General features: G+C 46.9%; 1 protein-coding gene across 1 annotated transcript; it reads left to right on the plus strand.

The window, feature by feature from the left end:
* The first annotated feature begins 1,904 nt into the window (after positions 1-1,904).
* On the plus strand, positions 1,905-15,816 carry LOC140719213 (zinc-binding protein A33-like). Its single transcript, XM_073033654.1, has 6 exons — positions 1,905-2,315; positions 3,284-3,379; positions 3,796-4,029; positions 4,733-4,755; positions 4,852-4,970; positions 15,201-15,816. The coding sequence occupies exons 1-6, from the start codon at positions 1,905-1,907 to the stop codon at positions 15,731-15,733; spliced, it is 1,416 nt and encodes a 471-aa protein (XP_072889755.1). The 3' UTR covers positions 15,734-15,816.
* Positions 15,817-17,521: the final 1,705 nt, after the last annotated feature.

Consider the following 17,521-nt stretch of genomic DNA (forward strand, 5'->3'; position numbering starts at 1 on the left):
GTGTTTTTCCACTCAATTTAGTGTCATTGGCAAATTTTGCTATGCTACACTCAGTCCCTTTTTCCAAATCATCAATGTAAATGGTAAACAGCTGTGGGCCTGGCACCGACCCCTGCAGCACCCCACTCACCACTGACTGCCAACCGGAGAAACACCCATTTATACCAACTCTCAACCTTTTATTGGTTAACCAATCCACTATTCACGCCAATACACTTCCTCCGACTCCACGCATCCGTATCTTATTTATCAGCCTCTTGTGCGGCACCTTATCGAACGCGTTCTGGAAATCCAAGTATATGACATCCACCTGTTCCCCTCTATCCACTGCACTCATTATGTCCTCAAAGAACTCCAGTAAGTTTGTCAAACAGGACCTGCCCTTTCTGAATCCATGCTGTGTCTGTCTAATGGAACCACTCCTTTCTAAATGTTTCGCTGTTTCTTCCTTAATGACAGCTTCAAGCATTTTCTCGACTAATGATGTTAAGCTAACTGACCTACAGTTGCCCATCTTTTCCCTACATCCTTCTTTAAAAAGTGGCGTGACATTTGCTGTCTTCCAGTCCGCCAGGACCTGCCCAGAGTCTAGAGAGTTTTGATAAATGATTGCCAACGCGTCTACTATAACCTCCGCCAATTCCTTAAGCACCCTGGGATGCATCCCATCAGGACCAGGGGACTTACCAACCTTCAGACCCTCTGAATCATTATCTCCTTAGTGACAGTGATCTTATCGAGGTCCTCACCACCCACTTCGTTAGTAACATCCGTCTTTGGCATATTAGATGTGTCCTCCACCATGAAGAGTGACACAAAATAGTCGTTCAATGCCTCAGCCGTTTCCTCATCACCCAATACCAATTTCCCCTTCTCATCTTCCAAGGGACGCATGAGCTTTAAATTTGATTCTATCTTTTATTTCCTCAGTTATCCAAGGCTGGCTCTCCCCACACTTACTGTTTTTACTTTTGATTGGAATATACTTTTGTTGAGCACTGTGAAAAAATCTATTTGGAAGAATTCCACTGTTCCTTAGCTGTCCTACCAAATAGCCTGTGCTCCCAAACCACACGAGCCAACTCCTCCCTCATCCCGTTGTAGTCTCTCTTGTTAAAGCATAATGCACTAGCTTTAGATCTAACTATTTCATCCTCCATCTGAATGCGAAATTCAATCACACTATGATCCCTCTTTCCAAGAGGATCCCTGCCTACAAGATCGTTAATCTTACCTGTCTCATTGCACAGGACTAGATCTAAGAAAACATTTACCCTTGTAGGTTCGCTAACATGCTGCTCAAGAAAGCCATCACGGACGAATTTTATGAAGTCCTCTTCAAGACTTCCTTGACCAACCTGTTTCACCCAATCTTTGTGAAAGTTAAAACCTCCCATGACAACAGCCGTTCAGTTCTTACAAGCCTCAGTTACTTCCTGATTAATCACCTCTGCCACTGCCAATAGACAACACCATGATTTTTTCCCTTCAACAATCTTATATTGTCTCTCACAATCGCCCTGATCTCATCGGTAATCAAGAGCGCCACCCCACCTCCTCTGCCTTCCTGCCTATCTGTCCGTGTTACCTGATACCCTTGGATTTTTAATTCCCAGACATCTCCACCTTGCAACCAGGTTTCTGTAGTGGCCACTAAAACATATTTTCAGGACTTGTCCCTTCATTTCTGCCATAGACTGAACCAAGCTCTTCTCTCCGGCTGTTAGACTTGTTTAATGTGTTTCTGATCGCTGCTGTGGAAATGAACACGATTCCTGCTTCACTGAAAAGGAACATTCATTCCCCAGACTGCAGCGCCCCTGGTGGACAATCGCGGTACCGCAGGCGTTCAGCAGCTCCCCGAAAGTGAAAGGATCCTGAACCAGGAAGTACCGGGAGTTAACATGGCTTCGAAAGGACAGGTCGAGAGTTTAACCGAGGAAGCAATTTGTCCCATCTGCCTGGATTTCTTCACCGATCCGGTGTCACTGGAGTGTGGTCACTACTTCTGCCGCTCCTGCATCACACGGTGTTGGGAAAGGGAGGAGAGAAACTCCTGCCCGGAATGTAGAGCGGAGTTTGCGGACCGCACCCTCAGGGCCAGTCGGGCCTTAGCAAATCTGTCTGAGAAAGCTCGAAAACTAAACCTGAATCCGAAAGAGAAGGAAAATAAACTTCACTGCGAGAAACATGAGGAAGAACTGAAGCTGTTTTGTGAGACGGACAAGACACTGATCTGCCTGATCTGTGCGACTGCGCGGGAACACAAGTCTCACAACTTCATGCCGGTTAACGAAGCCGTTGAAATCTACAAGGTAAAACTAACCAGGTTTTGATCAGCTGTTTACTTAGTTGAATATTTTGGTCTTTCTTTTTCAATACTTTTATTAATATCTACATAAAAGAATACAGGGTACAGTAAGATATATGATATATATCGATTACAATATACTGAAATCACAGATTATGTGTAATTGCTCTATATCCATATGGATTAAATTTAAACATAAAATTGAAAAGAAATAATTTCATTATACAAAAAATCTAAACCGACTACCAGAAAAAAACAGCTGTTTGCCTAAAAAAAAAGGAAAAATGCCTTAACATATAGTGAAACATATTATTAGCCAACATCTGTACTTAATAGCAAATCAAAGATTTTGAAAGTAATTTAAAAAAGGTCCCCACAGTGTTAAAAAATCTTGTCCAGGTTCAGAAATTGAACAACGAATCTTCTCTAAATTTAAGCAAGACATAACATCATGTAACCAATGAGTATGAGTAGGCAGAGTGGCATCCTTCCACATAAGCAACAATGCCCTCCCGGCTATTAGAGAAATAAAGGCCAAAATATACAAATCATGTGTCTCCAAAATAATATAATTTCCTCCAACAATACCAAATAAGGCAGTCATAGGATTACGTTTAAAATTTACTTTAAAAAGCACCGAAAAAGTTTGAAATACTTCCTTCAATATTTTTTAAGACTCGGACAAGCCCAAAACATATTGATTAGTGAGGCGTCTCCATTATTACATCTATCACAATAGGGAGATATATCCGAATAAAAATGAGACAGCTAATCTTTAGACTTATGGGCTCTATGAACCAGTTTAAATTGTAGAAGAGAATAATGGGCATATAACGATGAGGTATTAACCAATTTAAAAAATTTCATTCCAAGTGTCCTCAGAAATTGAAATCTGTAAATCTTGTTCCCAAAGGTTTTTAATTTTATCTAAAGGAATATTTTGGTCTAATTTCTTTACTCTCTGATTCCCAGGGTCAGATTAAATCTTCTTTAGACTCTCTCACGAAAAAGAAATCAAACTTCGAGGAAATGGAGCAACAACAGAAAGAGAAGATTTCTGGAGTTCGGGTGAGGCTCCTGAGCAGAATTTACAAATTCGCTGTGTAGTTTTGTTCCATTTAATGCAGAATAGCAGAGTATCGCAGCTCTAGTAACCTGGGATCGATCCTGACCCCTGGAGCCGTCTGCGTGGAGTTTGCATGTTCTCCCCGTAACCAGTACCTTCCTTTAGCCAACATTGCATGGTTGAACGGTAAATTGGCGACTGTAATTAACCTTGCGACGTTGGGTGGTCTGTGATTCAGGTCGGAGTTAGCGGGTCAGAGACGGAGTATATGTTTCAGGGAGACGTGGGGGAATGTGATGGAGGGGATTGTTCTGAGAACCAGCATAGACTTTAATGGGCTGAATGGTTACCTTCCATGTCAGAAGGAAATACAAAAAATAGCCTCAAATAGTAAACTAGCCTCTCCTTTCATTGACAGGAACAGTCACACAGCCTTCAGTCCCAGATCACATCCCATTTTGCTGAACTGCGCCGGGTTCTCACTGAGAAAGAGCAGCACACACTCCGAGATCTCAGGGAAGAAGAGGAGAGGATTCTGAATCAAATGGAAAAAAATCTTCAAGAGATTCAAGAGAATTTAAATTCTATCCAGGAGGAAATCTCAAAGTTACAGGAACAGATGGATCAACAGGAAAATATCACATTCCTCATGGTGAGAGATTTCAGTTTGTTTCTGTAAAAGTGCCCAGTCACAAAATGATGTAATTTATCACAAATACTGTAGTTGGAAACTGATTTCCACCATGTCAACGTCTTGACTGTTTAGAATTGTCATTGTCCCAAACCGGCCTCCCACAACATCTGTACATCACAGGACAGTCTGCAACCTTCTCAGGAATGAGTTACTCTGATCAGAGCACTGAGCTGGTGTTCGTTTCTGTGATTCCCACGTATAATATCCCCTGAGACTCAGAGTAACATCCAGTTACAGTCACAGGCTGTGAGTGTGGTTCTGATACTCTCCTCACCACATTTTTGTGGCATTATTAACAACCAACTGATGTTTTGTCTTTGACTTTTGGGCTGACACAAGCAGAAATATTTTCTCCATTCCACCCCATCAAATCCATTTGGAATGTAAAATTCCCTCATCTGATCCTCCCTGACATTGTATCCAGATAAAAATACACAACCTGTCCAGTCTCTCCTGTAAGTTCCATCCTCTCAGTTATGGTATAAATTTCATAAACATTCCTAATACTTTCTCCCGTGGTTCAGTCTCCCTCTTTCTCCGTGTGTGTCAGTGGGAGTAAGTGGGAATTTTCAGCAGCTTGTAATAACTTGTCTCAGATTCCTGCTGTTCGGATGCCGACGGTCATCTCAGTCAATTGAGATCTGTGTTTTATTTATTTCAGGAGGAAGCTCGTCGGAAGAGGAGGTAGGACATGGTCTTGACTGAAACTCTGTATGGATTTGTAAAATAGTTCAAATATCACTTATGTTCAGTTTATAACCAGCTGTGTAATATTTACAGGAGCTGGTATGATGCCCAGACATTGTCAGTGACAGACGGTGCCCTACTGGCTGGAAAATTCTATCACCCCTATTTGGTCGACACAGCATTGGGAGAAGCGTTTAATGGCATTAAGCGAGGTAAAACATACAGATTCATTTGTTCTTGTTTCAGACACAATTAATTAATAATTGGACACAAAATTTGGCTGTAATAATAGGGAAGTGAAGTGTATTCTGGCCCTAACCCCACCTGCAGGGAGGTATCACTGTCACATGGTCATCTGGAGATGTCAGACCCCTGAACACACCAACACTGGGTCAAAATATAACCAATTCACGGGACTGTCAGATGAACCACTGCATCCTGATCCCATTCATACTGGGAAAATATGTCAATGCATGCGCTTGAATCCTGCCACAGTAGCTCTGGAATTAACGTTTCATTAATTACATTAAAGGGGTTAAAATCTGGTATCACTGTGGTGACGGGGATTGTCAGAATAACACACCAGTCCTTCGAGCCACTCACCCTGTCTGACCTGTCCGTGACCGCAGTCTGATTGACTCAGCTCTGCCCCCTGCTGGACTCGCCAGTCTCACTGTTGTGATCAAACCACCACATTGAGACTGAGCCCGGACACACCAACCAGCTTTAACAGTGGTGGACACAGCATAACTGGTCTGGCAAATCTCCCTCACACACATTCACAAGAAGGTTCAGCAGATTGTAGTCAGAGCCTCAGCATTGCACATTGTTAGTCCCCTCAGTAACCTGGAAACTATTCTCTTCAGACACAGTGAATGGTTTCTATTTGAACAATTCACACATTGTCCTTCTAACATATCCTTCTAACCATTGCCTATTGTTGTACCTGCCTAAAGTGATTTTATAATATTTTAATTATACCTTTGGCAGCAAATTCCACATATAGCCATTTCCGTCAAAGTGAGAAAGTCTGTTTTGGGCTGTGATCTTTCTTCGGGACTAAAATTGTTGAGGGGAGATGCTGGAATAAAAAGGTGGGGAGAGGGGAGAGAGGCTAGCTAGAAGGTGATAGGTGAAGCTGGGGGGGGGTGGGAAAGTTAAAGGGCTGGAGAAGGAGGAATCTGATTGGAGAGGGAGGTTTGCTAGTGCTATTGGGGAGGGTTTAAACTAGATTTGCAGGAGGATGGGAACCAGAGTTCCAGAGCAGATAGTGGGGCGGGGGTGAAAATAAGTTATATTAAAAGTTCATGCAAAGTCAGAAATAGAAGGGTTGTGTGTGGTGGTAATAATCTTCTGAGGTGTGTCTATTTCAATGCGAGGAGTGTTGTGGGGAAGGCAGACGAGCTGAGAACGTGGATTGACACATGGAATTATGACATTATAGCCATTAGGGGCAGGACTGGCAGCTTAATGTTCCAGGGTTCCCATGTTTCAGACGTGATAGAGGCAAAAGGATGAAGGGGGGGTGGCATTGCTAGTCAGGGAAAATATTAAAATGTTACAGCAGTGCTCAGGCAGGACAGATTAGAGGGCTTGTCTACCGAGGCCATATGGGTGGAGCTGAGAAACAGGAAAGGTATAACACCATTAATGGGGTTGTGTTATAGACCACCCAATAGTCAGGGAGAATTGGAGGAGAAAATCTGCAGAGAGATAGCAGACAACTGCAGGAAACATAAAGTTGTAATAGTAGGGGATTTTAATTTTCCACATATTGATTGGGACTCCCATACTGTTAAAGGTCTAGATGAGTTAGAGTTTGTAAAATATATTCAGGAAAGTTTTATAAATCAATAAATAGAGGTACCAACTAGAGAGGATGCAATATTAGATCTCCTATTAGGGTACGAGTTAGGACAAGTGACGGAAGTGTGTGTAGGGGAACACTTTGAGTCTAGTGATCATAACGCCATTAGTTTCAACTTGGTCATGGATAAAGATAGATCTGGTCCTCGGGTTGAGGTGCTAAACTGGAAAAAGGCCAAATTTGAAGAAATGAGAAAGGATCTAAAAAGCGTGGATTGGGACAGGTTGTTCTTTGGCAAGGATGTGATAGAAAAGTGAGAGGCCTTCAAAGGAGACATTTTGAGAGTTCAGAGTTTGTATGTTCCTGTCAGGATTAAAGGCAAAGTGAATAAGAATAAGGAACCTTGGTTTTTGAGGGATATTGAAATCTGATAAAGAAGAGAGAGTTTTATGACAGGTCTAGGCAACAAGCAGCAAATAAGGTGCTTGAGGAGTATAAAACGTGCAAGAAAATACTTTTCTCTTTTTACAATATTTTTATTCAGAAGAAAAAAACCAAGATTTACAGAGTGCAACACATAGATACATCTCAACATAACTTGTGTACATTCATATATTGTAATAAAATTGATCAAAATGTTATAGCATAACACATAAAGGTATACCACATTGTAATCAAAAACATCATAAAATAAATTTTTTATATAAAAAAAAGTCAACCCCCGACCAACTACCAAAGAAAAAAGCTGATGGATGACAATGGATAATTAGGGGGGAAAAAAGACATATTCACTTAAGAAGAGAAGATAAAAATATACATAAAAGTCTGTGCACTGTTAAACTTTATAAATTGGAAAAGTAATTTAGGAAAGGTCCACAGGAAAATGCTCAAGAAAGAAATCAGGAGGGCTAAAAGAAGACATGAGGTTGCTTTGGCAGTCAGGGTGAAAGATAATCCTAAGAGTTTCTACAGGTATGTTAAGAGCAAAAGGATAGTAAGGGATAAAATTGGTCCTCTTGAAGATCAGAGTGGTATGGAGCCAAAAGAAATGGTGGAGATCTTAAATGGGTTTTTTTGTATCTGTATTTATTAAGTGTAGCCCCCTGGTAAGCCTCAGGCTCGCTCAGCTCATTTCCGTCTAGAGGGAGCAGCCTTCGGCCCCGCCAAACTGGGTAATCAGCTGGTGTAGATGCTGTGTGATGTCCCTGCCTCGCCAAGTAACAGACAGAACACCATATGCAACTAAATGATTACACTTTATAGACCTTACTGGAGCTATGTACTTAATAGAGACACAATATGAAAGGAAAAAAAAGGCGCCAAAGTTATCAAAGTCCAACCACTTCGTGCACAACCCGTTGGAGCTCAGTTAACAAAGCCTTCTTGCCACCATTCGATCCCCTCCGACCTCCTCGACCCGCTGCCTGGGACCAACAACAGTGGTTGACCAGACGCTCCACATGAATCTGTCCTCGTCTCCTCTCCTCGCCGAAAACCCTGGGCCTCAGACCCCCTCTCGGGGCTGTTCCGTTGCCCAGTTTACAAAATTGCTTCTTCTCCTTCTAACCCCCTCGCGCCATCTCCTTAAAAGCCCACTCTACACTAGCTTACAAACCCACAAGAAAGTATAACCTCTATCCCAATTGGTAAACAAACGAATACAATTCTCGTTATCAGTAATTATAACCCAAACAAGCTTCAAGAGAAAGCACTCTCTCACCAGTTAGCATAACAAAGAAGCATTTGTACTTTTAACAAACAAGAAGCCATTTTGATTAACACACGCAGTAACATAAAGAAAGAAGAAACCCCCTTACATAAGGAAACTGGCAATGAGTCTATGGAACTAAGGCAAACAAGTAGTCAGCTCATGGAACCTATACAGATTGAAGAGGAGGAGGTGCTTGTTGTCTTGAGGCAAATCAGAGAAGACAAATCCCCAGGACCTGACAGGGTATTCCCTCTGACCTTGAAGGAGACTAGCGTTGAAATTGCAGGGGGCCTTGGCAGATATATTTAAAATGTCAGTATCCATGGGTGTGGTGCCGGAGGATTGGAGGATAGCTCATGTTGTTCATTGTTTAAAAAAGGCTCTAAAAGTAATCTGGGAAATTATACACCAGTAAGTTTGACATCAGTAGTAGGTAATTTATTGGAAGGAGTTAGGATCTACAAGTATTTGGATAGACAGGGACTTACTAGGGAGAGTCAACATGGCTTTGTGCGTGGTAGGTCATGTTTAACTAATCTATTAGAGTTTTTCAAAGAGGTTACCAGGAAAGTGGATGAAGAGAAGGCAGTGGATGTTGTCTACATGGACTTCAGTAAGGCCTTTGACAAGGTCCCGCATGGGAGGTTAGTTAGGAAGATTCTGTCGCTCGGTATACATGGTGAGGTAGTAAACTGGATTAAACATTGGCTCAATGGGAGAAGTCAGAGAGTGGTAGTGGAGAATTGCTTCTCTGAGTGGAGGCCTGTGACCAGTGGTGTGCCACAGGGATCAGTGCTGGGTCCATTGTTATTTGTCATCTATATCAATGATCTGGATGATAATGTGGTAAATTGGATCAGCAAATTTGCTGATGATACAAAGATTGGAGGTGTAGTGGACAGTGAGGAAGGTTTTCAAATCTTGCAGAGGGACTTTGACCAGCTGGAAAAATGGGCTGACAAATGGCAGATGGAGTTTAATGCAGCCAAGTGTGAAGTATTGCAATTTGGAAGGACAAACCAAGGTAGAACATACAAGGTAAATGGTTGGACACTGAGGAGTGCAGTAGAACAGAGGAATCTGGAAATACAGATACATAATTCCCTAACAGTGGCGTCACAGGTAGATAGGGTTGTAACGAAAGCTTTTGGCACATTGCCTTTATAAATCAAAGTATTGAGAATAAGAGTTGGGATGTTATGGTGAGGTTGTATAAGACATTGGTGAAGCCGAATTTGGAGTATTGTGTGCAGTTTTGGTCACCGAATTACAGGATTCAAGATTACAGGGATTACAAGGTTGAAAGAGTGCAGACACGAGGAAATCTGCCGATGCTGGAAATTCAAGCAACGCACACAAAATGCTGGTGGAACGCAGCAGGCCAGGCAGCATCTATAGGAAGAAGTACAGTCGACGTTTCGGGCCGAGACCCTTTGTTTCAGTTAGTCCTGACAAAGGGTTTCGGCCCAAAACGTCAACTGTACTTTTTCCTATAGATGCTGCCTAGCCTGCTGCGTTTCACCAGCATTTTGTGTGTGTTGTTTGAAAGAGTGCAGAGAAGGTTTATAAGGATGTTGCCGGGACTTGAAAAACTGAGTTACAGAGAAAGGTTGAATAGGTTAGGACTTTATTCCCTGGAGCGTAGAAGAATGAGGGGTGATTTGATAGAGGTGTATAAAATTATGATGGGTATAGAAGAATGAGTGCAAGCAGGCTTTTTCCACAGAGGCTAGGGGAGGAAACAAAAACAGGGCATGGGTTAAGGGTGGAGGGGGAAAAGTTTAAAGGGAACATTGGGGGGGGTGCTTCTTCACACAGAGAGTGGTGGGAGTGTGGAATGAGCTGCCAGATGAAGTGGTAAATGCGGGCTCACTTTTAACATTTAAGAAAAACTTGGACAGGTATATGGATGAGAGGTGTATGGAGGGATATGGGCCAGGTGCAGCTCAGTGGGACTAGGCAGAAAAATGGTTTGGCACAGCCAAGAAGGGCCAAAAGGCCTGTTTCTGTGCTGTAATGTTCTATGGAGAGTGGACCATAAGAGAAAGGGAAGGAGGAGGGGACCCAGGGAGTAGTGATTGGGAGGTAAGAAGAGGTTAAAGGCCAGAGTGGGGAATAGAAGAAGAGGGGAGGGGATGAGAAAAATTTTACCTGAAGAAGAAATCAATATTCATGCCATCAGGTCAGAGGCTACCCAGGCAGAATACAAGGTGTTCTCCTCCATCCTGAGGATGGCCTCATCTTGGCGCAAGAGGCAGCCACGGACCGACATTTTGGCATGGGAATTAAAATGTTTGGCCTCTGGGAAGTTCCCCTTTGGGTGGATAGAGTGGAACCTCCTTTACTGATAAGATTCCAGCACAGGTTGGCCTTTGTGCTCCTGTTTCTCACCTTCCCACAGCTGTCTCCCACCTTCCCATCTCCCAACTATCCCCGCAACCCCGCTCCGACTAGCGATCAAAACTTTCACTGTGTTGGTCTCCACCTGTCATTCACTTCCCAGTGTCTCCCAACTCCACAGTCCACACTCCCCACCCTTCCGCTACCTGGAACAAGCTGCCTGCCATCTTTCACCAATCTTCAGTCCACAGTCACTTCAGACTCCTGTCTCATCACTCCCCTTCTCCTCTGCTCAATCTAACCCATCATAACCTTATATATTTCTGTCAGATCACCTCCCAGTCCATTTACCTGCATTTGGCCCGTATCTTTCTAAACCTGCCTGTCATCATTTCTCAGTCCCAGGGCTCAGCTCCTCTTCTGTGCCAGTTCCACAGGGCCCTCAATTCCCCCGTGTTACAGAAGATGATCGACCTCATTTTCTACCACATTACAGAAGCAAATGTGCTGCAGGTCCTAAAATGCAGAAAGGTCGATAAATCCCCAGGTCCTGATCAAGTGTATCCCAGGACTTTGTGGGAAGCTCAGGAGGAGAGTGTGGGGCCCATTTTGGAGATATGTGTGTTATCGATAGCTGTGAGTGAGGGGCCAGAAGACTGGAGGGAGACTAATGTTGAACATTTATAGAAGATCGGCTGTTGGGAAAAGCCTGGGAAGTACAGACCAGTGAGCCTAACGTCAGTGGAGGGTACATTAATGGAGGGGACTCTGAGAGACAGGATCTACATTCATTTGGAAAGGCGAGGACTAATCAGGGATACCCAGCTTGTCTTTCTGATTTGGATCACTCTGTACAGTGCTGGTGATCTTTCTACAGGAAGGATGTTATTAAACTGCGAGGGTATAAAACAGATTTACAAGGATGTTACTGGGACTGGAGGGTTTGGGTTATAAGGAGAGGCTGGATATTCTGGGATTTTTTCCTGGAGCTCAGGAGGCTGCCAAAGGAGACCGTGGAGGTGGATACAGTTACAATGATTGAAAAGACATCGGGACAGGAAAGGCCTCAAAGATCTCTGTTTTTTTCTGGGCACCAGAACTAACCAGTTCCCCTCCACCACCACTCTCCTCCGCTCAGCGGAACTTGTCCTCAATCTCAACAGTTTCTCCTTTGGATCCTCCCGCTTCACTTAGACAGAAGGTGTAGCCATGGACACTCACGTGGGCCCCAGTGATGCCCACCTGTTTGTTGGCTACATGGAACAGTTTATGTTGCAGTCCTACACTGGTGACTTTTCCTATGCTACATCAATAACTGTATTGGTGTTGCTTCGCACTTGTGCTGAACATGTTGATTTCATCCACTTTGCCTCCAACTTCCACCCTGCCCTCAAATTCGCCTTGTCCATTTCCAATACATCCCTTCCCTTTCTTGATCTCATTGTCTCTATCTCTGGTGACAGCTTATCCACAAATGTCTAATATAAATGGACTCTCACAGCTACCTGGACCATACCTCATCCCACCCTGCTACTTGTAAAAATGCGAATCCAATCTCTCAATTCCTCTGTCGCCTCCGATTCTGCTCTCAGGATGAGGCTTTTCATTCTACAACAAAGGACATGTCCTCCTTTTTCAAAGAAAGGGGCTTCCCTTCCTCCACCGTCAACACTACCCTCAACCGCATCTCTTCCATTTCACGCACGTCTGCTCTTACTCCATCCTTCACCACCCTACCAGGGATAGGGTTCCTCTTGTCCTCATCTACCATCCCACCAGACTCTGCATCCACCAAATAATTCTCTGAAACTCTGCCACCTCCAATGAGATCCCACCACCAAGCATTTTTTTTCCCTCCTGCCCCACGCAACTCCCTTCTCTGTTCGTCCCTCCCCACAAATCTCCATCCTGGCACTGATCCTTGCAAGGGTAACGTGCTACACTTGCCTCTACACATTCTCTCGCACTACCATCCAGGGCCCTAAACAGTCCTTCCATCTGAGGGAACACTTGATCTGTGAGTCTGTTGGGGTCAGACACTGTGTCCGGTGTGGCCTCCTTTGTATCGGTGAGACCTGACGTAGTTTCACCGAGCATCTACACTCCATCCGCTAGAACAAGATCTCCCAGTGTCCACTCCCGATTCCCATTCTGATATATCCTCTACTGTCAGAATAAGGCCACACTTGGGTTGGAGGAACAACACCTTATATTCCATTTGGGGAGTCTCCAACCTGATGACAAGAACATCATTCTTAAACTTCCGGTAATTCCCCCAAACCGCACCTCCCCCTTCTCCATTTCCCATCCCCTTTTCCCTCTCTCAGCTCATCTTGCCAATTAACTTACCAGCTTGTTACTTCATCCCTCCTCCTCCAGGTTTCACCCACATCTCCTCCATTTCCCGCACTTCGGCCCTCACCCCATCCTCCCGTCACCACAACAGGGACCGTGTCCCCCTTGTCCTCACCTATCACCCCACCAGCCTCCGGATCCAGCATATTATCCTCCGCAACTTCTGCCACCTTCAACAGGACCCCACCACTAAGCACATCTTTCCCTCTCTACCCCTCTCTGCTTTTCGCAGGGATCGTTCCCTCCGCGACTGCCTGGTCCACACGTCCCTCCCCACAGATCTCCCACCTGGTACTTACCCCTGCAAGCGTAAGTGCTACACCTGATCCTACACCTCCTCTCTTACCATCATTCAGGGCCCCAAACAGTCCTTCCAGGTGAGGCAACACTTCACTCGTGAGTCTGTTGGAGTCATCTATTGCAGCCGGTGCTCCCGGTCTGGCCTCCTCTACATCGATGAGACCAGACGCAGATTGGGGGACCGCTTCGTCGAGCACCTCCGCTCCGTCCGCCACAACAGACAGAACCTCCCGGTTTCCACCCACTTCAACTCTGCTTCACATTCCCATTCGGATATGTCCATACATGGCCTCCTCTACTGCCATGATGAGGCCAAACTCAGGGTGGAGGAGCAACACCTCATATACCGTCTGGGTAGTCTCCAGCCCCTGATATGAACATCGAATTCTCCAACTGCCTATCACCTCTCTCCTGATTCTGTCTTCTTCTACTACCCATAGTGCTTTCCCCTTACATTCCTTCTTCACCTCTCCGGCCTATCCCCTCCCTGCTTCCCCTGCCCCCTCCCCTCGATCTTTCCCCTTACTGGTTTTTCACCTGGCACCTACCAGCCTTCTCCTTCCCACCCTCCCCCTTCCTCTTCAGTCCTGATAAAGGGTCTCAGCCCAAAACGTTGACTTTACTTTTTTCCGTGGATGTTGGCCTGGACTGCTGGGTTCCTCCAGCATTTTGTATTTGTTGCTTGGACAGGTACGTGGGTAGGAAAGCTTTAAAGGAATAATGGCAAATGTAGGCAAGTGGAACTAGATCAATAGAATAAGTTGGTCAGCACGAATGAATTCGGCCTCAGCTCCATTTTAAATGTTCATTCACCTCATCCAGCTGTTGCTCCATCCATTCCTCACATCTATCTACTGTTATCCCCCTTTCTTTCCATTGTTGAGGAAATACCTTGAAACATTGACTGTATACCTCACTTAACACATGCTGCTTGACCCACTGAGCTCCTCCAGAATTCTGTGTGTGTTGATCGGGAAAAATCCGCTCTCCATGTCGAGTAAATTCTTGGGAAGATGCTCGTTGTTCATCCGTTGTGTTTGGGTAAAACCCCGGGAAAGGTTTCTGTCGGCCACCCGACTGTGCCTGAGGCCCAGCGGGGCCCCGGGGCCGCGCTGCCCGAGTCTCCCCCCGGTCCCCGGGGCCGCGCTGCCCGAGTCTCCCCCGGATCCCCGGGGACGCGCTGCCCGAGTCTCCCCCCGATCCCCGGGGCCGCGCTGCCCGAGTCTCCCCCCGATCCCCCGGGGCTGCGCTGCCCGAGTCTCCCCCCGATCCCCGGGGACGCGCTGCCCGAGTCTCCCCCCCAATCCCCGGGGCCGCGCTGCCCGAGTCTCCCCCCAATCCCCGGGGCCGCGCTGCCCGAGTCTCCCCCCAATCCCCGGGGCCGCGCTGCCCGAGTCTCCCCCCCCCATCACGGGGCCGCGCTGCCCGAGTCTCCCCCCGATCCCCGGGGCCGCGCTGCCCGAGTCTCCCCCCGATCCCCGGGGACGCGCTGCCCGAGTCTCCCCCCGATCCCCGGGGCCGCGCTGCCCGAGTCTCCCCCCCCCCCCGATCCCCGGGGACGCGCTGCCCGAGTCTCCCCCCCCCCCGATCCCCGGGGACGCGCTGCCCGAGTCTCCCCCCGATCCCCGGGGACGCGCTGACCGAGTCTCCCCCCGATCCCCGGGGCCGCGCTGCCCGAGTCTCCCTCCGATCCCCGGGGCCGCGCCGCCCCAAGTCTCCCCCCGGTCCCGGGGCCGCGCTGCCCGAGTCTCCCCCCGATCCCCGGGGCCGCGCTGCCCGAATCTCCCCCCGGTCCCGGGGCCGCGCTGCCCGAGTCTCCCCCGATCCCCGGAGCCGCGCTGCCCGAGTCTCCCCCTGATCCCGGGGCCGTGCTGCCCGAGTCTCCCCCCGATCCCCGGGGACTCTCTAATTCTCTGCTTCTCCCCACAGTCTCTGTCACCCTGGATGTGGAAACGGCGCATCCGCTGCTCGAGGTGTCTGAGGATCGGAAGAGTGTGAGACGGACCGAGACATGGAGGAATCTCCCTGACACCGGGAAGAGGTTCACATACTTCGCTTCTGTGCTGGGATCGGAGGGATTCACATCGGGGGGACATTACTGGGAGGTGGAGGTGACGGGGAATTGGTGGTGGTATCTGGGAGTCGCCGCAGAGTCTGTGGAGAGGAAGGAAAAGGTCACAGAGAGACCGGAGACCGGATTCTGGATCATCGCGCGGGTTGATGACGTGATGTGGGTTTACACCTCCCCTGGGTCCCGTCTCCCTGCCGGTCCCATCCCCGGGAGGGTGGGAGTTTATCTCAGTTACGAGTCCGGGACAGTTTCATTTTACAACGCGGAGACCAAGTCCCATCTCCACACCTTCACTGGGAATAAATTCACGGAGAAACTTTATCCTTTCTTCTGGACTTGGGATACAAACCAGTGGCTGAGAATCTGCTCCGGTTCCGCTCCGGGTCTGTAAACGGGTCGGGTCCGGGACCGGCGTCAGGAGTCAGTCAGTGTAAATATAAATGTGCGGAGAGTGAAATAAACACGATGTGAGAATTATCGATCCATTAATTTTAACTCGTTCACCGCATCCGTCAACGGAACAGAAACACTGCGGATTCAGCAGCAGCCGTGGTCCTGAGTTCCCCCGGGTCCTAAAGTCCACCCGCACAAGTACAGGGCAACTGAGACAAGTGGTGGTAACATGCAAAGCACCGGTGTCTCCCAGCGTGTCAGTTAACATCTATGGAGGGAAATGGGCAGGTGACGGGTGGATCCAGGTGAGGGGTAATAGATGAGGGAGGGGCAGAAATGTGTCAGATACTGGGAGGTGAGAGGTGTCAGTGACAAAGGGCTGAAGATTTTGGAATCTGACAGGAGGGGAAATTGGAGCCTGGAATAAAGGGAGGGAGGTGGGGAGGAGTGTGCAGGGGATGGGCAGATGGAGAGGGTGGGGAGCAGTGTGTGGGTGATGGGCAATGGAGAGGGTGGGAAAGGAGGGAAAAGAGATAGGGTGATGGGGTTGGTGAATCAGGAGGAGAGAGACAATTAAATAGGAAAAGTGACAGAGAGGGAGCGACTACCGGAAGTTTGAGAATTCAGTGTTCATGCCACCAGGTTGCAGGCTGCCCAGGCAGAACTTGGGAAGCTGTTATGAGACAAATAGAGCCAGTATCTCTGCTTTGAATCAGATAGACCATGACATAGGAGCAGAATTAGGCCATCTAGCCCATTGAGTCCGCTTCGCCATTCAATCATGGCTGATCATTTTCTTTCTCCTCCTCAACCCCAGTTCCTGGCCTTCACCCCGTAACCTTTAATGCCGTGTCCAATCAAGAACCTATCAATCTCTGCCTTAAATACACCCAATGATCTGGCCTCCATAGCTGCATGGGGCAACAAATTCCACAAATTCAGCACCCTGTAGCTAAAGAGATTTCTTAACATTTCTGTTTTGAAAAGGCGCCCTTCTATCCTGAGGCTGTGCCCTCTTGTCCTAGATTCTCCCACCATGGGAAACATCCTTTCCACATCTACTCTGTCTAGGCCTTTCAACATTCAAAATGTTTCAATGAAATCACCACCCCCCCCCACCCATCTTTATGAATTCCAATGAGTACAGACCCAGAGCCATCAAACGTTCCTCGTATGATAACCCTTTCATTCCTGGAATCATCCTTGTGAACCTCCTCTCCTCTGCTGGATCCTTCCAATACCACCACATCTTTTCTAAGATGAGGGGCCCAAAACTGTTCACAGCATTCAAGGTGAAGCCTCACCACTGCCTTATAAAGCCTCAGCATCACATCCTTGCTCTTGTATTCTAGACCTCTTGAAATGAATGCTAACGTGGCATTTGCCTTCCTCACCACAGACTCAACCTGCAAGGAAACCTTCAGGGTGTTCTGCACAAGGACTTCCAAGTCCCTTTGCATCTCAGATTTTATGATTTTTTTTCCCATTTACAACTCATTTATTTCTACTACCAAAGTGCATGAGCATGCATTTTCCAACATTGTGTTTCATTTGCCACTTTCTTGCCCATTCTCCTAATCTGTCTGTCCTTCTGCATCCTACCTGTTTCCTCAACGCTACCTGCCCCTCCACCAATCTTCATTTCATCTGCAAACTTGGCAACAAAGCCATCTATTCCATCATCTAAATCATTTATATACAGCATAAAAGAAGTGGTCTCAACACCGACCCCTGCAGAACACCACTAGTCACTGGCAGCCAACCAGAAAAGGATCCTTTTATTCCC

This window comes from Hemitrygon akajei, chromosome 2 (assembly GCF_048418815.1).
Source record: "Hemitrygon akajei chromosome 2, sHemAka1.3, whole genome shotgun sequence".
Lineage (NCBI taxonomy): Eukaryota > Metazoa > Chordata > Chondrichthyes > Myliobatiformes > Dasyatidae > Hemitrygon > Hemitrygon akajei.